This window comes from Apus apus, chromosome 4 (assembly GCF_020740795.1).
Source record: "Apus apus isolate bApuApu2 chromosome 4, bApuApu2.pri.cur, whole genome shotgun sequence".
Classification (NCBI taxonomy): domain Eukaryota; kingdom Metazoa; phylum Chordata; class Aves; order Apodiformes; family Apodidae; genus Apus; species Apus apus.
In genome coordinates this window covers 106,039,223-106,066,416 of record NC_067285.1, presented here as the reverse complement: position 1 = coordinate 106,066,416, position 27,194 = coordinate 106,039,223, and the positions used below count along the sequence as shown (strand labels likewise).

The window sequence follows — 27,194 nt, the reverse complement described above, 5'->3', positions numbered from 1 at the left end:
GATTAGGGTGATGGAGCCCTGGGACAGGCTGCCCAGAGAGGTTGTGGAATCTCCTTCCCTGGAGACTTTCAGGACCCGTCTGGACACGTTCCTGTATGATCTGCCCCAGGTGTTCCTGCTGCAGCAGGGGGGTTGGACTTGATGATCTTCAGAGGTCCCTTCCAACCCTTATGATTTTACGATGCTGTGATTCTATGAAGGCATAGGGGTGCAAGCAGGCTGAGGGCGCAAGGGATTTCTCAAAAGGAGGAAATAATGCAAATTAGCATATATATTCAGAGAAGAGCTGCATTTTTTTCACAGGATCATTCAGCATAATTTCAGACAGGATCATTCTTTCACAACTTAAACACCTGGGAATCAGAAAAAACTGAAATTCAATGCCATAGAGAGAGCACTTTGAGATATTTGTATGGGAATGACATTCTGAATACATATATATTGTGTTTTACTTATATCCAGTAAAGCCATTGGCTAACACAGTAATGTATAGGCTTCCAAACATAAAAAATATTGGTCCATCTAGGATTCATCTACCATAAACTTCCTAGGCTTTACACAACTGTCCCAAACAGGAGATGGAGTGTCCTCCTACTACAAAACAAAAAATAATAGGCTGTACAATTAGACATAGAAAGATTGATTCCTGAGCATAGAGTAGGCTTATTGTTCAAGATCTATTTTGTCTTCTGATAAATTTCAGTGCAATTTGGTGCAACAGCAGATGATATGTGTGCCTTTCACCTGTAAATTATTTGGCCTTCCTCATGCTGAAGGACTCACACAACATACTTGCAAACAAAACTGCTAGTTTTTTTCAGAGAAATACATGTGGTATACTTGAAAACTATACTTGAAAAGGCAGGAAGATGGCCTGAGGGTCAGAACAAAGGCTCACAAATTAGCATTTATTAATTCTTTTCTTGTTGCCACCAATAACTTAACATGTTGCCTCTTAGCTGCTCCTTACTGTTGTTCCTGCATTTGCAAAATAGTATTAGCCAAAAGGAATCTCATTAGCACAATTAATACTAGTGAAGTGTTCTGAGAACCTCATACAAAAGGTTCTATAAATGTGCAATCTGTCATCATATTGTACTATTTCAGGATCATTTGACCCACTTCTGAAGTAAATACCGCTGACATAAAATGCAACATAAAGCCCCACAGAAAAAAATGCACTTGGGAGTTAGTGGTAGAAGTTACACCTACCCAACAAATTGCTTTCCCAAAGCAATTCTGATTTCTGGTTTACAGATAAACTGTAAATATCCTTGATGACATTTGTTGAGGACATAATGTACTTTATATGGAGAGAATATCCTTTATGTTTTAAAGCACTGGCTCAGTTTTTTATTTACTAGATTATCAGCAGGGCTTAACCAGCAACTGCCTCACCTTGGAGATATCTTACCCACATACTGATCCTGCCCAGTCTAGTTAAGCTTGTATGAGTTCTGATAAGATCACCTCCTCAAATGTCACAGCTGCAGGCTGCTTAAATATTCTCAATTTTCGTATATAGAAACAGAACACTTAGTACCATTTGCAATTTAAAGCAGATTCAATTGATAGTATTTCATGACAAGACTTTCTGGCCTGTGGTCCACAAAATTGCCAATCAGTTAAAATGTTCTTGTGCACAATTGTCTCCAGGCTGCACCTCCTGTCACCTTGTTGCTTGGCTGGAGGCCATGTAAGTGTTTATGTACTTTCTTGTTCAAGCAATAAGCAAGAGTAAGCATTTATTTCTGTATTTGTCCTAGCTAACTTCTGACTGACTTGTTAACTCAGGATAGTAAGAGAAGTAAACATAAATATGCAATTATGTTTTTATACTGTTGTCTGAACTGTAAAGGAAATATTATTTGGGCACTGGTGTCATCTTGTTGTTATCTGCTTGTCTACTTTTGGTCATCTCTCCAAAGTACATTTGAAAAATACTTGTTTGTTGTAGCACTTTATACAGGTATGATACAGCAAAGTACCCATAAGGTGAATGTTAAGATTCTTATCAAATAAAGATCTTGGAAACAATTGATATTCTAGCTTTCTAGCAGAGGTAGTTGTGAAAGCTTTTTGTTGGACTTGTTTCCACAAGCCTCATCTTGTTTTACTATGGACTTTCTGTTGATCATCAGAGCTACTGTTTTCTGCAGATTGGTATGTTCAGGAACAATGAACATATGTTCACATATGTAAATGAATTTGTTCGAGGGGTGCAGCTGTTTTAGATTCAAAATGTCACAATCCTACTTTTATTAGAACTCACTTTGCTCTTCGGGTATTTAGGTTTCCTTTTGCCTTTTGTGGTGAATTCTCAGATATCTCATATCAAATATGGGATATGTATTTGAACATTTGGTGAGGGGCTAGATTTCTGAATTTTATTTGTGAGTTTTATGAAAGAACTTGCATAAATATTCAGAAGGTATATTGGGAATAGCCAGTGTGCCTCACAAGTATTCACAGTGCTTAACAAGATGAAGTCCATGCTTCCCAGCAAATTAATATTTTTCTAATATTTTCTGATGTGTTCAGTCTCTTCCCTCTACTCTTCCATTTGTGTCCGTCCTCCATCTAAGCCCTTCTTTATCTCCTGTTTTCCCTTACCTTCCTTTTCACTCCTTTTTCTGTGCCCCTTCTTTGCCACCTCACTCTAGTTGGCTCCATTTTTCCAAATGCATTCCCCTTTCATTTTCTTCCACCCCAAAACCAGCCTGGTGGTTCTTTCTCCAGAGTTTTGAGTAAGAATGTAGGTGATATCCTGCTTATTCACACTCAGTCTCTAGTGCTGCCCAGCAGACTTTGTGAAGCTTCCATGTAATTATTAGTTTGGTTGCACTTTGTTTCTTCTTACATAATATATCGGGGTCACATAATATATTCAGAATCATACCTGATTAGTTATAGAAATAAAGCTATTCTATCATTTTAATTATTACTAGCCTAAGGACCTAAATAAGAAAAACTGAGCTTTATTATTTTTCTGTATATGAATCATTAGTACTATAGTCTAATACAGTTACTATTTACAGTTAACTGTAAGTAATATAGTTCTGCAAGAGAGGTAGTCAGATATATCAGTGTAATCCCAATGGCACTAAAGAAATTACAAGGATGTATGTAGGTGTAATTTTGCCTGCATACGTGTGTGCATGTGCATATATAAATATGTATGTATATGAAGAAAATTATACAGAGGCACTATTTTTTCCTAGTGATGATCCATAAATTGGAAAAAGCAAAATCTGGCTTTTGAGCAGGAGTAAATAGAAATGAATTATGCTTATTCTGAATGACAACCTGAGAAAATACACCTGGAATGCTTCTGCATAATTTTTTCTATTTAAAAGTAAGAACTGTAATTTTAAAGTTTTGCCTTGTGCTTGCTAAGTCTCAAAGCCCTATAATGTCATACATCAGAAGAATCAATAGTTCCTTCCAGCAGCCTCTAATAATACTTTTAAACTAGAACACAATCACATTAGAGAAATTAAGTGATCGACATACTAGCAGATAGTCTGCTAGGCAAGATGAACCTCTGTTCTCATATATTTCTGTAGTTCAATTGTTCCCACACCTCAGAGCTGTGGGAGTGATCATATATTAAATGCAGACTATATGTTTTCAGAGGTTTGCACTTAGCCTTTTTCTTGGCTAACCTGAAGTCAAAGAATCGTTATTGTTGGTCATTTTGTCATAGTGTGGCCGCTCTTTTTTAGTTTGTGTAATAAGAAACTGTTCTGGGCCTCAGATTTTATTGTGATGTTTTAAAGGCGGTTGGCACTAGATTATTCCATAGGTTATTTATTATGCATGAAACATTCTCTTAAGTTCAGGAGCATTCAGACTTTTTAAAGGGGTTATGAGGTAGGATCCAAATGGCATGCAGTGGGCATCTGACCCCCCTTTTTCGCTCTTCTATGGTGTTGCATGAACATTGTGATCGACCAAGAGCACAGCCGGATAAGAAACACTGTCTGCATTAACAAGAATCAAGGCATGCACAGGCTTACTTTATAATAACATTTTCCATTCTAACTAAATGCATATGTCAGCAGATACACTGGAAGTTTAACACTGGGAAAAGTTACATTTTACTTAACAAAGGCCATTAATTTGTTAGAACTGCCCGGATTTGATAGCGTTAGAAGAGCCTCAGCCCTACCAAAGGCACCGCTGTTTGTTATTCATGTTTTCCAATTACTTCAAAATTATTTTACTTATTTTTGTACTTCTTTTCCTATTCTTTCCAGAATACACTGATCATTATTAATTTTGTATCTCTGTAGACACTTAATGTGACAGAAGCAAAATTTGTGTTGGATACACTTGCTGGATGCATAGAATATAAATCTTTATTGGATGTAGTAGTCAATGCCTTTTTTGTTCGGGATGGGAGATACTGTCTGATTTCTGAGCGTAATCTCTATGTAGGTAAGTTTTCTTTAAAGCACCAAATACGTTTATCACAAAACTTCAATATTATTATTTTACTAATTTAATTAATGATGTTATGTTACATTATGTTACGTTACATCATGTCACGTCATGTTATAAGCATTGTCATTGTGCCCGATGCAGTATGAAATTCAGAACCTTTCCCAATGGCTTTATGATGTAAAACCTGCATCATGGAATCATAGAAGCCCAGTTGGGGCTGGAAGGTACCTTAAAGATCATCAGGTTCCAACCTCCTTGCTATGAGCAGGGACACCTCACACTAGACCAGGCTGCACAAAGCCTCATCCAACCTGGCCTTGAACACCTCCAGGGAAGGGTCATCCACAACCTGTCTAGGCAACCTGTTCCAGTATCTTACTGCCCTCATGGTGAAGAATTTCTTGCCGATGTCTAACCTAAATCTCCCCTCTTTCAGTTTAAAACCATTACCCCTTGTCCTATCACTACCCTCTCTGGTGATCCATCTGAGTGATGAAAAGTGATGAGCACAAGTTAAACCTCAGGTTTGGACTCTCACGGGTGTTAACTGGAAGTTTACCTTAAGAAAATTCTGCAGAATATGTCTGCAGATGAGGTAACATTCAGATGGGAAAGAGCATCTGTGACTTGAAGAAGTATCTTGGAAGTTTAACAATCACTTAAAAAATGTTCTTCAGTCATTTCCCTTTATTCTCTTCTAATACCTAATACCTTTGACATTCAGATATTAAATTGTATGATAAAGCTCTGTCTGCTGAGGTACACAGCATGTCTCACAGAATGGAAATACAATTGTCTCTACCCATACATGGATTTCTTCATTACTGACCATCACAATGGCATAAATAGACTTCCATCTGTCTCCCAGAGTGAGGTCCATTATTTTCTTTTTAGTAGTTACTTTGTTGGAATCAGTTACAATACAACTATATCCGATAGTGTGAGCTAGTTAATCAGAGTAGTTACTGCTCCCAAAGTTATTTCAGGAATTGAGAAATACAATAAAAAGTAATTTTAAAATGTCTTTATGCTATGTATTTAACACACATATACTGAAGTTTGTTTATAAAGTCCCTAAATAAGCTGGAATCACAAAATGCACTGGCATTGGTTCTCTAGGTCAGGTATGTTCTGAAGGTTTGTGGGTACTTTGAAAAGTCCAGTCAATTTAATTCAAAGTGGTTGAAAAATAAAAAAAACCCATACCTAATGTAAGTACACCTACATTTTCTGTTTTTAAAGCTATTAAATTTTTGTGGCAATTCTGATGGCTTCTGTCACAATCTGGAAAGGTATGAAATGAAATCACAAACAAAAGGAAACCTAAACTGTCAATGATGAAATTAATAGTATATTGAGTTTGTTCTAAATGATAATGCTTCATTGTCTCCCTTTCTCCAAAGCCATGTTTTTCAGTGTCTGGAACACATAAATTATACCTTTAAGCTGAGTGTTGCTATAATTGGATTGTCAGAACTGGTCCACGCAAAAGCCTCCATTAATCATAGGCAGAGAGTAGGCCCCAGTAAATGTTCCTTTATCAACAAGTTGAGAGTCTAAGGTCATTGGCTTACATTTTTTTAAGCTGCTTGTGATTCCCTTTGCCAAGCTGCAATGACACTTAAATGATCAAAGCTGCTTATAAAGGCTGTTGCTATGTGTGAGCAGATTTGAATTTAATAAAGCTTGTAGGAGATAAATGTGTATTCCACTAAGACTGCTTAAATATGTTGCTATGCTAAAGCACAAGACTGAAGTCTAACAATACACTGAGCTGCCTGCAGCACATTGATCAGAATTTACTGATTTTATCATTACTGTTTGGTGGCAGCTAAAATACTGCAGTGCAAGTGAAGCTTGATTGATCAAAGTGAATATGGTGAAATGAAAGCTAATAGAGGAGCTCATGAACTTTACAGGTCGGCAAAAAATCCCACAGTACTGACTGTGTCTCTTCCTGTATTGAATTGCATACTTGCTAGAGGCGGATGCAAGAATCAGATTTGGATTTCCCAGATAATTTCATTACTTAAAAACTTGGTTTTATCCTAAAAAGAAAAAAAAGAAAGAAAGAATAAAAAAAAAGAAAAAAAACCCCTGATCTTTTCTGTTTAAATGTTTTGTTATCTGCATTACTGTTATGTATAACAAACTATGATATTGGAACTAAAGAATAAGAGCTAGTTTCTGTGAAAACATTTTTAAAATATTATGTTGAAAAATTCACCGTTGAAACTTTCTTTTGTGCCACCTCTTCACAGTAAATCTTCTCGTAGTAAGCTTGCTTACAGTGGAAGTTTTAGTTACACTAAAAGAGAGCTGTTTCCAATAATATAATGCTGTCAGAAACTTTTCAGTCCTGTCTCTCAGGAGCCATCTGACTCCTGTTCTCCCTGCCTTGTTGCCAGGCTAACACAGAATCTCATGGATGGTATATGCAGATATTTGTTGTATTATTTCTAAGAGTGAATTCAGATAGCTACAATTGTTTTACATTTGTTGTGAAAGTGGACAGATTTTCAGCTACTAGAACTTCCATAAATAAAATTGTAGATTTGCACTAGCTTGTATCCAAGTCACAAAAGCAACAACTAGTTTCTATGAACCATAGCACAGAGTCACAATGCGAATAATGAACATAGGGTTAAAGTTATAACTTCATAAAACAATTTGTCATTGTCAAGTGTTATATTGGTCAGTTAGATAAACAATCTTGAAGATTATTTAGAATCAAATAACAGTCTAAATCCTAAAGTATGCTAAGTATAGGATATAGGTTTCCTAGACTTTCCTGCTGCATTTTAAATGTATGTATCTTTTGATAGTTATTTGTTATCTGGCTACTTTTCAACTAGAAGAGCTCGGTTTTCAGCACTTCAGCAGAATTGTGAGATCTCTGGACACTGCAAAAATGCAAAAGGTAATGAAAGTACAAAACTTTTTTTAAAAAATAATTTATGATATCTTCATTGTGTTTGTTTAATCAGATTCCTTTTCTCAACTTTCAGGGTAATTTAAATTGAGAATTAGTGTTACTTTCTGTTTAAATTCAGAAATTAAATTAATATTTTGTTACCACCAAATTCTTCAATTTCTATGCTGACACAGCAACTATTTCATATTCAGTTAAAGAGCAAGTTAAAATGTATTTTATATAATAAGATAGAATAATCACATGATATACATTTCATGTGATTTACAGTTGCCCCTCTAACTTGCATACTCACTCTTTAATTTACTTTAGGCAGGAGGATGACCATGAGCCATCAGTGTGCCCTTGTGGCTAAGAAGGCCAATGGCATCCTGGGGTGCATTAGAAAGGGTGTGGTTAGTAGGTCAAGAGAGGTTCTCCTCCCCCTCTATTCTGCATTGGTGAGGCCACATCTGGAGTATTGTGCCCAGTTCTGGGCCCCTCAGTTCAGGAAGGACAGGGAACTCCTGGAAAGAGTCCAGCGCAGAGCCACAAAGATGATTAAGGGAGTGGAACATCTCCCTTCTGAGGAAAAGCTGAGAGAGCTGGGTCTCTTTAGTTTGGAGAAAAGGAGACTGAGGGGTGACCTCATCAATGTTTACAAATACGTAAAGGGTGAGTGTCAAGTAGATGGAGTTAAGCTTTTTTCAGTGATGACCAGTGATAGGACAAGGAGTAATGGATACAAATTGGAGCATAGGAGGTTTAAGGTGAATATCAGAAATTTTTTTTTTACTGTGAGAGTGACAGAGCACTGGAACAGGCTGCCCAGAGAGGTTGTGGATTCTCCTTCACTGGAGACATTCAAAACCCGCCTGGACGCCTTCCTGTGTGATGTGCTCTGGGTGACCCTGCTCTGGGGGGGGAGTTGGACTAGATGATCTTTCGAGGTCCCTTCCAACCCCTAGGATTCTATGATTCTATGATTCTATGATTCCATACTCAATTCACCTACTGAAACTTGCAGTTCCTTCTGATTAGTGTTCTTTTTTTCCTTGAATGACCTACTACCACTTTGATTATCAAGCATATTGTCCTTCCATTGTTTTGTCTGCTTCCCAAAAAACAATCGCTGATTTGGAGCTAACCATGTACCAATTACCCCACAACCTATGTGCAATTCACTGAACCATTGCTACCAAACAGAAAACATGACAACAAAGTTCTGCCTGCCTTTTCCTCTCTGGGGTCGTAAAGGTGGGTTTTGCTCCACTACTTGTTTGTGAATTTTCATAAAACTTGTAGAAATACAAATGTTTTCTAGTTCTCTTTCCAAAGAGTTGAAAGTGCTGATTATCTTAAAAGCTGTGTTGTAAAGAGGGGTAGAGAGATAAACTGAGAGGCAATGCTTTCTCCTAAGCCCTGTTTTCTTAGGTTAATAGGCTAAAAAATAAATTACTGGTGACACAGCATATGTAAACTTTGATCGTGCAGATGTTTCAAAGCATAGTTCAAACCCAGCTTTTGAATAACAAATGGGGAATTCAAGAGTAATTTAGTAATTAATACTCAAAAGGCTAAGGTTTATCCTTATACTGATGATTACTTTGAATGTTCACATGGTTGCCAGTGTCTCTTTAATAAGAACAGTTGCTTTGTCATATGTAGGGAGTAGGTTAGGTTATCTGCACAATGTTTTTAGAAGCACTCCATTCACTTTGTTTTGATGGGCTTACTATGGAATGTTTTTATTAATTCCATTCAGAGACAAAAATTATATCTTTCATTAATTGTTAGAGAGAAAAGAGAAGTAGCTGGAAGAATTATCATAATCTGGTAGACAGACAAATCACTCTGTCTAAAATGCTCTCCCAGCCCCTCCTTTGGTAAACATTTTAGACACAAGCAACTGGATTGGATGCATCTCCATCTCATTTAGCTAGCAACACAATATTCCCACTTCATGCCAGATATCTCTTGTTGATTCCTTTCACCCCACTTTATATGGCTTAAACATCACTGCCCTGATGTTCTATTTCAGATTATTTCTGCTTCCTTGTCTGGGATAACTCTTCTGATAGAGACATGCTGCATTATGCAATGGTGTGCACCTGCTACTTTTTTTCCTGTAGACCTAACTTTGTTTGCTTGACTGTCATGTCAGATCCTCATCACCATGATACCTAGCTTTACTTCTCTTGCATTAGAAGAGGTTCTTTGTCTTCAAAGTGATGCTAGATTATATTAATGCACCTGCAGCAGAGGATTTAGAAGCATCATTTTGTCCCCCAGCAACAGAGACAAAAACAGCAGAAGGCAAATCTGCAGCCTTAGCAACAGAAGTTGTCAGAAACTGGGGATTCTCCTTCAGGATACTGACCTGTAGATTTTGCCTGATGACTACTTTGTCTGAGTTCAGCTGAGATGTGTAAAAATTATTCACACGTATTTACTTAGATAAGATTTACTTTAATTGAAAGTATTTTTTCTGCACATCACAGGCTGAATGGAATGTTCTTAATCATGCACATAAACCTTACTCAATGAGTACTGTTCATAAAATTAAATGGACTATTCAGTTGAATAAGATCAATTTATGTGATAAGACCTTTCTCTTAAAGGACTGGATGACAGAATCCATTCAAATCCAAGTCACAGTGTTTCCCTATGATTGATGCATGTTCAAATATTTTCATTTAGGCAGAATACACAGGCAGAATAATAATGCATGAACAGAAAACCTTAAGGTCTCCTTCTGTAATGTTAACAATACATGCAACAATTCCTTATGGTTGTATAATTACAGAACCATAGGATAAACCCCAAATTGGTAACTTTAGTGTGATTGTTCTTCTAAGAACTTAACTATGCTTTACTAGCTCAAGTCTGTTTTTCTGATCTGTTATTCATACATGTTTTTCTTTTATTTTTTTTGTAAAATTTAAGGATTTATATGATAGAGAACACACAACTGAAATAAAAAGTTGAAGTAAACAGCTTTATCATTTGATAATGGCCTTGTAAAAAATGCAAAATAATTAGTGTTTTCTTTCTAGCATTCAAGAACCTGTTTGGTTCTGTTTCTGTTCTGATTGCTTCTAACAGCAGTATAGTCCTCTATAAAGAACTTCTGAGACCTGTAATTGCTATTATGATGAGGTGGGGATAGCAGGACAAGATCAGTCGCATGGTGGACATGGGGGCAAAAAAAGTCCAAGTTGAGTCAGACAATGGCAGAATGACCCGAAACCATGTTAGGACATTTTCCCCTAAAAAATAGAGTTACCCATTACAATTTCTTCATAGAAAAACCTTCTTAACAGCTTCTTGCCTTCCTCTTCATTTTTCTGTTGCAGTTGAAAGGTACAATCCTACAGGTGGCTGAGGTGGCATAGCTGGAGAATTAAACTACAATAAGAGGGAAAGAATCAGCAAATTAAGGGAGGAGTGGACAGGAACCCCCTTGATTGCCTTTGCTACTACAGCCATACCTGTGGTTGTGTTCAAATAAAATATCATCCTCAGGTAGTGGCTGATCTGTATGGAGAAACAGAACCTGCTGTTCTTTGTGACTTACTTAACTCAAGAGTCAAAAGCTGATGTTGTGAATATAAGGATTTCAGCTCTGCAGATGACTATGTGAATGTCAAGACAGTACCAGATGAGGAAAGTTCCCATTTTTTAATTTGCTTTTTAGAAATCTGTACAATCACACTGTGTAAAAATATGCTAAGAATATTAGCAGGCATGTTCAAATTCTCAAAAGCAAGGTATTAATTCAATCTGTAAAAATGCATTACAAAACAGTTTTTAATTACACACACTTGTCCTACTGCAGCCAGAATACATTAATATAGTAAAAATGGGTACATTTCATTTCTGGTGTCATTCCACCACTTGTAGAAGCAAAATGAATCTTGGTTATCATGCTCTGTGAGTAATGAAATTCTTGGAACATTCAAGACAGAAGTAAGCAGAATAAGGCTGTTACCAAAGTGACTGTCCAGTGACTTCTCTAAGGACAGAGGTGTTGGTAACATCCAAAGAAAAACCTGTGTGAACTTCAAGCTGCATTTTGCTGCTGTAAAGCAGTGACTGCTAATATTGGGGTTGCCACCTGTGTCACATGTGGCCAAATAGAATATAGAAATATAGGGGATTTTCCCTACTAATTCAGTTCACAAAACACAAATGTTTCTATTGTTAAGAAATTGTGCTGTGACTTCATGGGTCTTATTCTGCCCACATTTGTCATCTGTGATATGGATTATCTAAACCAAGACTGTGGATTTTTGACCAGGCAGACTCTGGTCAGAAGTGATGTCTGGTAATCCTGCATTGCCATTTGCAATCCCTGCCTTGCTTGGATAATGGTTCCAGGGCTGCATTCAAAGCCTTGTCTAGCATGATGCATATTGGGGCATATCCTTGTCATAGCATTTCTCTGGGGACTGTGACTAAAACAGTACTAAAAAATACATCACAGTATTGATGTCTGATAACACAGTTAACCATTCTCTGTACCTTGTAGGAACACATCATAGCATTTATCAATGACATAATTACCCATTTGTCTTAATAAAGTGAAATGTTAACAACCGGTGCATAACTGGTATTGCAGTTGAAGGCCTTGAGGAGTAATAGCCAGTTAAATACAACAGCTAGAAATCAGTAACTGTGTGCCTTTATTGTAGTTTCATCTGCCTTGAAGAGGTAGTTGAGTGGCAAGTACTTTGTAAAAGATAGTTACAACAAATATTTAAAAGATCTAGATGGAGAAGGTCAGTTCAGAGGCTTGGTTCACATGGCAATGTAGTAGACAACTGATTGAAGCCTCTGAGGATGGACTAGGCTATGAAAGGGGAATACTGGGAACATAGAGTGGGAGGATAAGTTCAGCTTAATGAAAGCTAGTGAAAGATAACTAGAGGATTTACTATCACCATGTGCAGTGTTTTTACATCAACTTGCAGGAGTTCTCTGAACACCTAGAAATTGAAACTGGCTTGACCCTTCAGGGTCTGCCTCATTTTAAGTACATCAGCTTATGTTCAATCTACCCCTGTATGCACACTTGCTTACATGGGCTTGAAACCACTTTTTAAATAAACTTTAAGTATACTAAGTATACTCAGGGCCTTTTGTAAGGTAAGAAGAGTACTTTGGCAGGGAACATATTTCCTGGGCCTGTAATCATATATCCAGCTGGGATACCTGGATGTCTAATTTTCTCACAATAATTGGTGGAAGCAGTGCAAATAGAGTGCATCAGCTCTGTTGAAGAGTATGAACTCTGTCTAGACTTCTAGCATTTTATTCATACATTGTATAGTACGAACTACTTTGTTAGGTGAAAAACGTAATCCAACGTGCATGCACTTTTGACTCCATAAGTAGAATGAGTGAGTTTCTAGACCAATGGCATGAAGTACATCCTTTAGCATATACTTAGCAAACTCCAGACTCTGGAAGCACCAAAAAGTCCAACTTCTTCATAATACAAAGCTTAGTTTATAGTCATGCTTTGAGGAATAAAATATCTTCTATTGGATGGTGTCTTGATATGCCAGCATCTGCAGTTTTGTGGAAGAGCAGTAGTTTCTAAACAAGAATGAGAATCCGAGGGGGTAATACTCAGTCCCTCAGCTGTTGATCAGTCTTTTGACTCTACCAAGACTACAACAGATTAAAATAAGACTAATTTTACCGGTGAATTCCTTGAAAATGGTCACATCAAGACGACAGATTTCAAGTAGCAGGCTTTCTGCACCTGTTGAACATCTGCAGCAAGCACCTTGAGTCAAATTTGAATTGTTTTGAGCTGAATTGTTCACAAAGTTTTGAGCCACCTTGGGTCTGGCAGCACAGGTGAATTGAGAAGCTCCTTGGTAGTCCTCCAGAGCTAAAAACTCAGTACAAAGACCTATATGGCTTTGTGGAAACCAACCCAAGACAGGGCCAAGTGTGAAATAATAAGCTCTGCAGTCTCCATTTGAAGCTTCTCAAGTGACTGCACACTGCTTTCCAGTATGGCTCATGAAGTCCATATTATTTAGTGTAGCTTATTTCTATTATTTGGATTATTTCAGCATGTACTTTCATTTCCCAGAATTTTAATGAAAAAGGTCAGATTCAAATTTGGAATTTATATTGCTGTAAATGATACACACTGAGTGCCATTTTTCAAGAGTCTCTTTCAAAAAGCCATTTGAGCAGTTCAAGTTTTAAAGAAAGGCTCTTGACCTTCTGGTGAACTCCAGAGGGGGAAAAAAGTTCAAATGCTCATTGCTGTTTCTCCAGCATATAGAGCCCTACAGTGTGTAAGTGTGCCAAATTTCAGTCTTCTAGTTTAATGGGAATATGCTGATTTATTATATTTCAATAAAAGAAGAAACCATATTGTACAGCTGTTTCTATAGCTGTCAGCTGTCCTTCCTGCCCATTTCCCAGGGAGCTGAAAGGAACTTAAGTAACTCGGGTGCAGCACCAGGCCTGAGTTTTTTCTGGGCACTGCAGTTCATCTAGCTATAAATAATCAGAAGTTGATTGTGAGTATATTAGACTTTGAAACTCTGTTGTATAATTATACCAAAATCCATGTATTGCAGTAGTAATTAATTTTTAATACAACCTTTTGTGTCAGACTGTTTAAAGCAAGTTAAAGATGGCATTAACACCCCCCTGTTGCAGCCCCTACATATTTTTTATGCTGATAAAAATATTTTAGTATCTATTTGTGATTTACAAAGTAGGGCTGAAAGACATGAGGTTGTCCTAACAGAGCTAAGAAGAACCTAGAAATACTGAGCACCTGTGATGATAGAGTATAAAACACAAGGAAGTTCTTCTGCAGTGTTTGTAGTAAAAGCAACTATCTTTTTGTACTTGTATATAGCTATACCATACCTTCAGTGTTCGTCTTTAATAGAAATCACTTATTGTTAGTTTCTTAGATTCTTCTTCAATGCCTTGTATTTGAACACATGGATAAAAGATGAATGGAGTCATTTCTACGATTCAGTGTATGTAAAAGAGAACTGGATTGATCCACTGCTAAGGTAAGCAGTACTTCAGTAGCCTGTTGCCTCCTTGAAGTTTAAAAGCTGAGGAAACGTTTCCCTGAAAGATCTGTTTGCTGTTATTAAAGTGTTTCTCCTGTTGAAGTCACTCAGAACACTCCTTGTCTCTGTGGAACTATGGTAATCCTTTTTACTTAGCCAGAGGCAAGGTTCTCTGTTAGAGAAGTCACTTCATACCTGTTGTACATTTGTTTCTCAGTGCCCCTGAGCAGACCAAACATCATACTCTGAAAAAAAAAATAGAAGGTTCAAAATTATCTTACAAATTCGTAAGTCAATTAAACATCTGTATGATAATAAGCATATGAAAAAAGGTCTTTGACTTCCCTAAGTTTGGCTTTATGCACAGACTTGTTGATGCTGATGGTCATAAAATCTGTTCTGAGCAAATCAGATAAGCATGTAAACAAGTTTTTTAAAATAATAATTTATTTACACAATTGCCGCATCATTTAACTGTTTAAATTCTCTGAGTTCCCAAGTGTGTTCACACACCAGTTAGGGGGTGATACAGTAGCATGACTACCCTTGCCAGACTGGAGAAACAGTAGGTCTACAGCCTGCTGTATTGCTTCTCCACTCCCATTTTTACCCAAAACAGATAACATTGGTACACCTGTATGGCTGCAATCAGACATTCTCCTCACTGCAGTACAGGTTAACCCATATGGTGGCAAAAACTGTTTGACAAAGATGTGCTACAAACAATGTCAGCAAAAAAGTGTTTGCACCTAGTTCTGTCATATCAAAGTCAGTAGAATGCATTTTTTAATACTGTTTAGATTTTGCCAGATTAGCAAGTGCATAATATAGCTTTAGCTTGCAATACTGCATGTTCCACTCAGTTCTACAGGAACTGCAGGGATAATTTGACTCAATCTATTCTACTGTAGTAATTCTAATAATGACATTTGCTTCTGGTAGTATAAAAAGACAGATAGAGATGCATAGATATATACACACATCTCCACACACTTTTATATGTACATATGCATGCAGGCAGCCACTTAATCTATTGCTTGTTTCATTAACACTGAGCTTATTGGAGCTGTCCCTCACAGTCAGTTACATTCAATGTAACCAACACAGGTTTTGCCTAGAAGAAGTAAATGTAAGTTGGACGAGAATGTAAAAGACGATACTGGGTTTGAAACTTCCTTCAGGGGGCTGAGGATGCATCAGTTTGATCAGTTTAAACATTGATCAGTTTAATCGGTTCAGGAGTTTAAATTATTTAAGTGTTCCTCTTCCTAATGTCAGTGAGTTTAATATAAAGAGTCCTATTTATTTTAATGGAACTGCATTACTTGCAGAAGGTACTCGCAAGCCTCATCCCACAGCGATAGTACCAGTTAAGGTAACAGTCACATAAACAAGGTCCTGTACTGCATGTCAGCTGCTTTTTAAGTTCTTGGAAAGCTCTATTGCATGTGAAATACTTAAGGAGATAAAATATATAAGAGGAGGAGTAGCTGACATGAAGCTGTCACTGTAATTAGCCCTGTGTTAACTTCTTTGGGTCTTACCTTGAATTCTGCACCTTCCTGTTACTCCTTGGAAGAAGTCTGAGCCTTCATAGAGAAACCAAAATCATCTTGACTGCCCCACAGGTCCACTGAGGGTTTGTTTGCTAATTCAGCAAACTCCTTACATCTTTATATTTTTTATCAGAACTGCCTGTGCTATGAGGTTGGTTCATATGAGCTTTGTCACTCAGTAAAGGTGACAAAAGTCAGACCACTGCTCACAGTCCCTTCATCTAAGTATATAAAGTGTGTACTTAGCTTATGGAAGCTGCTTTTCTGATTCGTAGTCTGATCCTGCTGCAAAACAAACTGGTGATATAGTTGCTTATTCAGTAAAAACAGTGGCTATTTCAGCACTAGTAGGTCTGAATGGACTGGCAGCTGTCAACAGGTGAAGTAACCCAATCCTGCTCAATCATGAGTGCAGATTCACAGGTCAATTTTATTAAAATTGAACGGCTGAAAGCATTACAGAATTTGCACTGATGCCAACCCCACATACTGTGTGTAAGTTTCTGTGGAAAAAAAAACATGAAAGAAAACTGAAAAATGTGTTTTTATTTGAAGATGGCAGCCAAAAGTACAGCAACTGATCCAACAGCTCACAGATAAATTAAATTATCGTACTCCCACTGTCAAGACTTCGAAGGTTACTCAGCCAAAGGAATTTAATTTGACTGTACCCAAGCCACGTGCCACTCCCATACCTCTGCCAATACCAGTACTGGAAAAAAGACTACCTGTGAGTTTTTTTATTCTTTGAGAGATACTAAGTTTTATATATGCTTGTGCACAAAATCAGGGTAGGGGAGTTAATAGTTAATAGTCTCTTTCAAAATCACTGTAGAAAATCTACATTTGACAGATCAATGAGGATTTTTCTAATATTCTGTGTTATTGAAGGTCACATTTTTAAAATACCACAAACCAATTATTTTCATTTCAGTGAATGTTGTGTAAGCAAACAGTAAGCCAAACAAAGGAAAGGGAAGAGATTGATTCTTGTAGCTGTTTTGTGACTTTTGGAGGTAAAAATATGCAATAGTTATGAATTGATGACAGCCATGATGCAAGTGTTTCCAGTAGACCTTGCATTTGTAAAATGTTTGCTTTGGATAATGCACTGAAACAGGTAATAAAAGAGCATTCAAATAAAATTTTTTAATAAACTTCAATTTTTTGTACATGAACTCACACTAAAAGAAATGACAAAGCAATTTCACTGGAGCTGAGGTGGACTCTAGGTTTGCAGCTCCTCCTTGAGGGTGGAATTTTATTCCATTCTATTTATACTAATGTTGAATCTTAAACTTAAGGTTTTTCATTTTAAATTTACTGCTAGCATATAAATGAGACTAGATTTATCTTTGAAATGCTATGCTTTTATTTTATCCATTGTCTAAGATTGTGATTCAGTTACAAATTGGAGACACAGGATTGGTTTTAAGTTAGATCACTGGGGTAAGGCAAATAGGATTTGGGATCAAGCTGCTATGACTAACTTAATAAAGACTCCCAAATAATCTCTATTTAAATGCAGAGGGAATGAACTTGGAAGTCATAGTTCTGAGCATTATCTGCCACCTTGTATTAGCACTTCAGGTTTTAAATAATACATGTGTTGAATGCTCTTAGAAACCATTTTCATCGTAGGATGGCAGCGCAATTTAATGGTAGTGTGTTACACAGTTAATGGGATTTTACATTGAAACAGCTTAATATCAGGCTCTGAAAAACTGCATTTAATAACTACTTAATCAGTATACGAATGAGTCATATTGCTGTCATTTTAGTACCTTAATGCTGTGCAGCCCCCCTTAGAATAAATTTGCTTTAATGTGGATGCATTCACTGAAGTTCATTAGTGTTGTTAGGATTATACTAAATTTGGGTTACATTTGGCAAAATCTGCAAATTTAAAAGCTTATGTGAACCTAAAACCATTAGTGTAGTAGTGACATATGTTGTGCTCATTTCTGTACCTATCTCAGCAAATTAAGCTTCATTTAATTTGCCATATTGTTGCCTGTATCACCATTTAGATCCTGAAATGAACAGAAACTGAAAAGACAGCCCAGGTGGCAAGAAAGAGTTAGTAAAATGGGAGCAAGGCTTAGTTTTGGTTACTGTGTGGTGGAGAGTTGTGTATAATTGAGAGGAATGCACAGAAATAAAGCTCTTTCAGATTACATCCCATAGTCTGCTGCAGAAATCTCATCTGTTTTCTCACAAAGTTGTTAGTTCTGTGAGATACGCATGATTTCTCACCGCTCTCATGCGTCTGTCAAAGAACTTGTCATGTGCCATATTAGCAGGGACAGTTGCAGTCACAGTAACTCCAGGGGTAGTTACTGCTCAGCTTGGAAATAGCTGCATGAATCCATACGGAGGCGTCTGGTAATTAGCGACAACACAAGAGGGAATGGCTTCAAGCTGCAACAGGGGAGGTTTAGACTGGACATGAGGAAAAAAATTCACAGAAAAAGTGGTCAGAGACTGGAATAGGCTGCCCAGGGAGGTGATTGAGTCACCATTCCTGGATGTGTTTAAGGGTCATTTGGATGTGGTGTTGGTAGATATGGTTTAGGGGAGAACTTTGTAGAGCAGGGATGATGGTTGGACTCGGTGATCCCAAGGGTCTTTTCCAACCTGAATGGTTTTATGATTCTATGATCTATAATGACCTTGCAAAGTTTTATGGGAATAACATAGGCCTGGAAGGATAGGATATACAGTCATCATCAGAAACATTCATCAGAAATGGAGGACACTAAGGGAAAAGGAAAAACACTTCCATTTTGAAAGTTACTAAGGAAACTTTTCACTCTAAATATTTGGTCTAAAGATGGTAAATTCTTCTCTCGACTGTCCTTTGCACACAAGCATGCACATGTGCATGCACACGTTAATAAATACAGCTCTACAAAGAAAAATGAGTTCTTTAGCTTAAAGTTTGAAAAGGAAACAAATGGAGACAGGTGCTTAAAACTGATAACATGAACGATTATTTGGACTCTTAACTTCCTTGGATATCTTAGCCTTGAGCTACAAATAAAATCCATTATTTTAATATCTCCACTGCACTAGAACAGTAAGATTATACAATTATTTTATTTCTAGATTTTCTGTAAACCAACAGTTTAAAAAATAGAAGACTACACTGAGGTGTTATTGTGATAACATTTGGCCAAATCTAATTTATATATTTTCCTTATTATTTCAGCTGTGCTTTATGAGTGGAATTGCTTGATTATTTAAAATAATTACATGGGTGAATTCATTTGGCCAATACAGAGGATTTTGTTTGCAAATATATAGACTCAACAATATATTCCTCTTTATGATCTTGTTATGTATAAAAATAGAAGCTCTTAATACAAAAGCCTTGCATTACCTTGCCTTTGTCCATCTTACAACTGTAACTTTAAAAAAAAAATAGAAGAGTGATGAGTCCCAAAGCTCAATGTGATTATTCATGTGGTACCTACTCTCTAAATAAACCTCTGGTAAAAGGATATCCAGAAAGCTGGAGAGGAAAAGCAAGGTTGTCTTTTACTCCCAGCCCCCTTTTCTTCACATTAGGATTAAGTAGGTACAGTTTGGCCTTTTTGATCACTCTGCTGCTGGAATTTACAATTTACTTACAGTGACTTATTCATCTTCTTCTGGCAACTGGGTAATTGCTGTACTGTCTGTCTGTCTGATTGATACTCATCACCATGGTATCTGAGGGCTAAATTACAAAGCTAAGATCATTTTTGAAACAGAGCTGATTGAACAGTCTCCTCCTTAAATTACTTGGAATAAGCATAGCAGTTTCTGAGGAGAGATTTTCAGCTTACTGTGGCAGACAGTTTTGCAGGTAAAGCACATGACTAAGAAGAACACAAACTGATACTCACTGCCTGTGCAACCCTTTGCAAATCCTCTGGGGTTTAATTTCTCCATCCGTAAAAGTATAATAAAAATTCTTAGATACTGCTGGGAAATACTTTCAGGTCTACTGTAGTTAAAAAGCTCACAGGAATACTTGAGCAGTCTCAGCAGTGCATTGAATTACTCGCTGCTTTTGCCTGTGCATTTGTTTTGCCTGTAGATAATTATGTCAAATAGAAAAGAGTGGAAAGTACATCATATTCGTGAGTTCTTCAACACATAGCTCTTCATGTAGTCCAATAAAACTAGATGGGATGCTCATGTTCCCTAAACTGACTTCCAGTACAATACAGATTATAGATTTTTCCCATGAATTCTTGAATTAATTCTGTAACTGTAGAACATTTTTAGCAAGAAAAATATTTAAGCAAATGTCCAGTAAACTGGCAACTTCTTTTTCCCTTTGAGAGGGCCTATAGGATTTATTATTTCTTTAGCATCTCTTGTACTAGTTTTACATTTTTCTTTCTTTCTGGTCTTTTGACCAGGGATTGTATTACACTGGACAGGACTGAAAAGCCTGGGTAGTCCCAGCTAATTGGAATCTGTCTTCACCTTCTGGACTGGAAGTAATAGAAAAGAATCAATATTTAAAAAATAACTGCAGCTCTTCTACAGTAAAAGGGAATGTGTTTGGTTTTTTTTTCTGCAAGAATGTGTCACTTTGAATGTTTTATACCCCCTATTGTGGAGATTATTGCCTTTTCATTTAGGTTCCTCCAAGCACCTACAAACCTCCAAAGGAAAAAAAGCAACTAGAGGAAATTAAAACAAAAAATCGCCAAAAAGCAGAAGTAAGTGTATATGTTCTTTTTTCTAGTTTTTCCTTTCTTCTAAACTCTTTCTTATGTAATGTTCTGTTTTCACAAGTCTTAGAACTTTACATGAAACATACTTGCTTTTGCACCTCATAGCTATTAGCTTTTTCTCTAGAGTCTAGAGTTTGTATCCTCTGTTCTGTCCTATCACCCTTTTTCCGTCTTCCTTATTTTATTATTCATTGTCAGAGACAAGGTCCACCTTTTATTCACTATACAAATACTAAGTGAAAAAATGTGCAAGTAGCCATGTGAGGTGGCAGAAACATGACTTTCTTCTCTTCACAAGCCTGAAATAGTTTGATGTCTCTCATACTCCTACAAGACATTTATTTAAAGTATTCACTTAATAATTAAGGCTTCAAAATACAAAGTATGTTTGATATTTTTGTTTGTTTTCTGTAGTAACTGATAAATAACCACGTCACCACTCATAGTTTTAAAATACCAGCAGATTCTGACTTCTTTCTTGTGCAGACTCCATACTGTTCTTCAGCATGCTGAGAGGCTGGGAAATCATCATGATTTGCAAAGAAGCAGAGTACATGATCTGTGTGTTAAGAGAGCAGGAGGAGGGAGTTCTGGAAAAACAAAGAAACAGATCTAGTTATTTGATCCAAACTTTGATATGAATCCTGTTCGATTAGTTAGCTCCTGTCTAGTTAAAGCAGATTGCTGTCGTCTCTTCCCTGGAAGGGAATTAATTAAATGTCAGTTTCCACTTTCTTTCTTCCTCCCAACTGCAGTCACCCCACCCAGTCAAATAACAGTATAAGCTTGATAAAAGGCACGTTATTTGACTCCTTTTTATCTGCACTCTCCCACTCCCATTCTGAAAATGCCTTACTCCAGCTTTCACTAGCCAGTACAAGTCCATTTATCACTGTTCTGGGCTCTCATGTCCTTGCAAAAGGGACATAGGATTCTGTTTCTAGAATAAGTGCTTCAATGTGTGATAGATTCTAGGGGGATAAAATTTTCATTCTTTTGCTGGCCCATCACATTACCTCTGCTTGGTATTTCATTATAATGAAATGCACAATGTTGTGTTTTTATCCTTCAATTATTTCCATATTGTGGAGAAGGCACACACCTATTTGTCTGTTGGCTTATTTGGTATGTACAATCTTCCTAGAATAACTGGGGAGGTAAAGCAAGATATCATAGTGCCTATAATGTAAAAAATCTATGACAAGTATAAAATCACTTAACTACCAGCCACATTCTTCAGTGGAGAAAATATAAGAATACAAAGAACAAAGGAAAACCACCACAGAAATTATAGCTGCAATAACAGCAGTTTTTGTCGCCTCTGGAATGTCATAAAAGGCATCCAAAGTATTCACAAAGGTCAGTTCCTTAGACTGTTTGCTAAACAAGCTGAAATGTTGGGTCCTAAAAAGAAATCTGCATTAAAAATGCCATTTGTTTGATAGTGGTTTTGCAGAAGCTTTAGCTGTCATGATTAACTACCATGTCTGAGCATCTGTAAGAAGGAGCGAGAAATCTGGATGCCAAACTCCAGTCATGGAAGCATTGATGTTATGGACACCTGCTGTACAGAAAGCCATCAGAAAATTTAGTCTGTGTTTCACAGCTTTGAATAGAGATTACTAGTTAAAACCAAAAGTAATCTCCAAAAACTAGCAATGTGGCTGCCTCTACTTCCTTCTTTCAAATGACAGGTGGAATTACTGGTAGGTGTGTGCCTATTGGAGCAGCCCTTGGTGCTCGTATCTCCTGCTCACAGTCTTCTAATTTAACTCAAAAACAAAGACATTGTCTGTTAGTTGTATGGAAACAGTTACTATCTATGTGCCATAGATGATTATGAGGCTTTCAGTTGAATTCTGGATGAGCAACACGTTTCCTATGGGCACATCTGTTGAAGGCCTGATGCCCTATTTGAAGGATACAAGCAGAGAGAACTATATAGAAAATCAAGACTCTTCTACTTGAAGTCTAATCAGGAATGAACATTTATGTAAATACTAAGTCAAAGTTTAATTAATTGGAAGTAAGTTTATACTGGGCTGGGCTGCAAGGCTTTTCAAGAAAAATTAAAGAATTTAAACTAATTGCTTTAATTTTAGGATCTTCTCCTGAAAGCAAATACTGACAAGTTCAGGTGTGCAAGCATGAAGCCTGAAAGGAGAGAGGTATGCTACAAAATATTTTATTACCTAAAAATCCTCCAGTGTGAAGATGAAAAATGACTGGAGTATTTCAAAATATCTCAAAGTATTTGAAATTTCTTGTTTATTTGGGGTTAAGTATTATGTGCTATCATTTATATCTGTGCTGACATTTCACATCCATATGCTAACATTTGCCTTTTTGCACCCATGAGATACAACTCCCTTTTCTTATACTTCTGGTGCTGCTTTATTATTCTGCCAATTTTGAGACAAGCAGCTCTCCTGTGATACTTCTCCATCAAGTCTACACACTGGCAATATCCCTCTAAACCCACATATTATTTTTCCATTAACTTTTATGACACAGAGCAGCCAAGCTGAGGGAATAATGGTCCCATTCATAGAGAATTCTTGCTTTGGTTGATTCCCAGTTCACAACTATGTCACCAAGCTATGTATGTAATATATTCATTTCAGCATCACATCTGCATATTCTAGTCCCTGTGTTCACCTCCATGATACCAGACAGTTTCACATCAGTATTTATAGCTAACCCCATAAAATTAAATTAATAAACATCACTAGAATTATAGCACTATTTAATAACTTCATTAAGTATCTTTTGGCATCCTATTTTGTCTTTCCCATATCTATTTCAGTTAAGAGATGGGTTTATTCATATATATATATAGGCAATATTTCAAAGTCAGAACAACACTGTTACTTTTTTTAGCATTATTTTAGTTAATAAATTTTAGCCAATATCTGCACCTACCTTTATATGGTCATTTGATATTAAATATTCCCACTAAGTTGGGTGTGCACAGCAAGTTTTTGTGGCTATAACAATTCTAAAATACATCCTCTATGATAACTTTTTTACTCTAGATGAATATTCAAGTGTGATTTTTGGTAAATATCTAATATTTTTTTCTGAGTACTTGAAAATCTGTCTCTGAAGTGAAAGAATGTGGTTTTGGCTTTAACAGCAGAACACAGAGGACAGTATGAAGAGTAAACCAGCATTCCAGGTTCAAAAGATCCAAAGCAAGGTGAGTAACCTTTAAAGTGCTGTTGTCAGATGTACTTGAAAACTTCGGAATGAGAAACACATACGCAAATTCTGCGATGATGCAAACTGTCCTGGAATCCATGTTTTTACACCCAGTTCTGTGGCCAGGAGAATGGGATGGATTTGGTCTATGGCTCATAAATTTATGCACCATTAACAGTCCACTAAGAAGTGGTCAGGGAGAACAAGAGTGTGGCTACTCCAGGAGGGAAGAGAAACCAGGAGACAAAGGTAATTGAAGCACAGGCAGTGCCCTCAACAACCACACCACAGGATCTCAACATGACAAGGTTGCTGGTAGTGACAGGTTTTGCTGATAGTTGTCCTTAGACAAAGCAAGGTAACCAGTCAGGTTTGGGGTCCACCCAGGAGGTCCAGTCAGGAGACAGGGCTACAACAGCAACTCAGGCGCACGGAATCAGGAGACAGAACTAGGGAGACAACCAGGAGCAGAATTACCCTGAGGGTAATGGGAAAGGACTGAAGCTGAGCTTAAGTGGGGCTCCTAAGCCCAGTGGGTGAAGAATGTGCATGGAGGTCCTAGGTGAGGCTGCTCAGGGCAATTAACACCTTCTGGCTCTCTCAGGGTCCTGACAGGTCAGTTGTATTCAGTAAACAAAGTAACCATATTGCCTTAACAGTATTTCCAAATTCTTCCATCTGTAAATCACTGTTTCAAAGTGAGATCCTAAAGAAGGCTGAGGAGTCATTCCAGCTGATGACTGTCTGATACAGGCTGGATGTTTATCTTGTTCCTTTAGGCACACACTGAGGTCATAAAATCCACTGTACTGATTGCTTCTCTGCTAGGATTTCCAAGGGTCAGAGAACTGTAAACATGGAAAATGGGCTGTTCAGCCTTAATAGTATAATGCATGAAAACTCACATTGTTATTTCTGCAATAACTGTGCTGCAAATAATCTTCAGTCTTACATCATTCAATCTGTCACCTTTCATTTGTTTCAAGTTCATATGCAGAATAATTTAATGTGGAAGCTCTGCTTGTATTGTGACCTCAAATACCTTGTAGGCAGGTACCTACGCTTTTAAACTATGTATTTACGTACCACTCATATACATTTGGAAAAACTGATTCCACACTGGGTAACTGAGGATCTGGCAACTATTTCTAAAGCATATCTGGCATTTATCACACACCGAAGGTATCTATAATAACAGTATCACCTGCTCAGTCTGCTTGCTTACAATCCAGCAGCATCGAGTTTAGAGCAAAGTAGGAAAATCCCAGTTCCTTCTACACTCAAAAGAGGGAGATAAACGCCCAAAACAGGAAACATTTACATAGTTAAGCCAAAGATGCAGGACATGTAGTTATGTGGGCTCAGTTCAAGCCTATGTATATTCTGCTTCCTATTCTGATAATTTAAAATACCAACACCATAGTGCAGACTAGTGAGAGTCAAACCATCTGCCTAAATTGTGTTAAGAAAAATATGGATCTGGCATCTTGTGGCATTGATCGAGGCCACTTCTAACACCTGCTAGCATCCCCTCTAGGCATATCATCAGTTTTATCTTGTCAAAACACATTTTCCTTTAAGGTTAGTTAGGTGATATTCAAAATGCTGCTATAACTTTCAAGCTGAAATAGGCAAATTGTTACTGACTTTTAAAATATTTTCTATTCCTCTTGCCTTCCTGCCTGTGCAACTCTGTGAGTAGCCAAATCCTAAGAGAAAGGTTTATCCAAGATGTAAAATAAGATTATAATATCATCAAATTAATGAAGTGATATAAAGTTGTTAAAAACTAGTATTTTCCTTCCCTCTTTTTAGAACACCCACAGAATATGTTTTTTTTTTTTTCATTTCAAACACATTTGTTATGTGCAGCAGCAATTATTTCTCATTGCTGTTAGAAAATATCTACTCATCCTTTTCACTGGAAGAATTAGACAGTACACATGCATCATCATTCTGTCTCAGTCTGCCTCTTGCTCATATCAGGCCTTGCTCTTAACATATTTACTGGTTTAGGTAAGCTAGTGTGTGTTCATTAGGTGGAAATAGTGAATTCAATTTTTTCCATAAGAATTACAGTGTTCAGCAATTTTCCCAATTATTTCCATTTTCTCATCTTGAAAAAAGGGAAGATACCTCAGAAGAGAAAAGGCATGAGTAAAATTTAAAACTTCCTCAATATCACACGACATAGAAGAATCTATTCAGTTATCTTACTTAGCACCTGTCTGCATTTATCTTGGGGGTCCCTGTTATTTTGACTATGATGGCTTCAGTCATATTTCTGTTTAATAAACTGGAAAACTGAAGTTAAAGGTATTTCCATTTTTCTTAGTTTAGTTCTCTATCCAAATTATAGTTAGCAAATGCAGAACATACAATCTGTATACACAGTTAATTGCCAATAATATGAAAATACCTACATGTGTCAGAGAAAATGTCAATTCTAAGCCAGTACAGGGTATGAAATACAGGCTGGGGAGGGATTATTCACATAATGCAGACAACTTTGAGAAGAGTTGAGAAGTAGAACAAAAGGATGGAGAGACATCACTGGGCATTAAGAAGACTAAGTAGAGCAAATCAAACAAAATAAATAAAATGCATTGTTTTGGGCTCTCTTCCTGAATTCTTCAAGTTATCATTTTGTCAAGAAACAGAGAGGTAATTAATTTTTGTCCATTAAAATGTGCCATCTGTGTGCAAAACAGTGTAATTATACTTAGTGAATTTCTAGGTGATAGCACATGTTTGTTATCCTCAACCTACCTAATTAATATGTATTACAAAACATCCTTTTCCCAGTTAGCTTATGTGTTTCAGCAGACTGCAGTACACAGTTGTGCACACAATATTTGCAGTGTATGTCTTGACAGATTCCCTGCATCCATTTCTCAGCCACTCATGAAGTTGTTAATTTGGAATTTAAATACATGTTTGGATTCTGAACACTTGTCTGGATTTAGGCAAAATGTGTCATGACTAAGCTTTATTTTGTGCAGGAATTATCCCAGTTCTTATCCCATCAGCACTCATTGCCTTGGTTCAGGTCAGCTCTATTATATGTGTCTGCAAAAGTGATAATTTTTTTCTGAATAGCCTATTTGTGCAGGGAACATTTTTAACTGGCAGAGGTTGTTCCCTTCCTCCCTCAGTATTTAGAGGTTGTCTAGGAGTTAGTCCTAAGGCAATACTTGGAAGAACTGCAAAGCAGCCATAGAGTAGTCCAAGTTACACCACGAGGCCTGAAAGTCACTGAGAATGTACTTCACTTCTACTGTCTAGA

The 27,194-nt window shown here is 37.0% G+C and overlaps 1 protein-coding gene across 5 annotated transcripts in view; it reads left to right on the top strand.

The window, feature by feature from the left end:
* CFAP99 (cilia and flagella associated protein 99) overlaps positions 1-27,194 on the top strand; it is a 58,109-nt gene that overhangs the window by 11,805 nt on the left and 19,110 nt on the right. For 3 of the 5 annotated variants that reach the window (XM_051618713.1, XM_051618714.1, XM_051618712.1), the window contains 7 exons: positions 4,296-4,440; positions 7,272-7,366; positions 14,303-14,415; positions 16,530-16,704; positions 20,612-20,692; positions 22,810-22,875; positions 23,844-23,906. In XM_051618713.1, the coding sequence (XP_051474673.1) occupies positions 4,296-4,440; positions 7,272-7,366; positions 14,303-14,415; positions 16,530-16,704; positions 20,612-20,692; positions 22,810-22,875; positions 23,844-23,906 (738 nt within the window). The remainder of the gene's footprint in view (positions 1-4,295; positions 4,441-7,271; positions 7,367-14,302; positions 14,416-16,529; positions 16,705-20,611; positions 20,693-22,809; positions 22,876-23,843; positions 23,907-27,194) is intronic. The other 2 variants (XM_051618716.1, XM_051618715.1) reach the window with 2 other exon arrangements.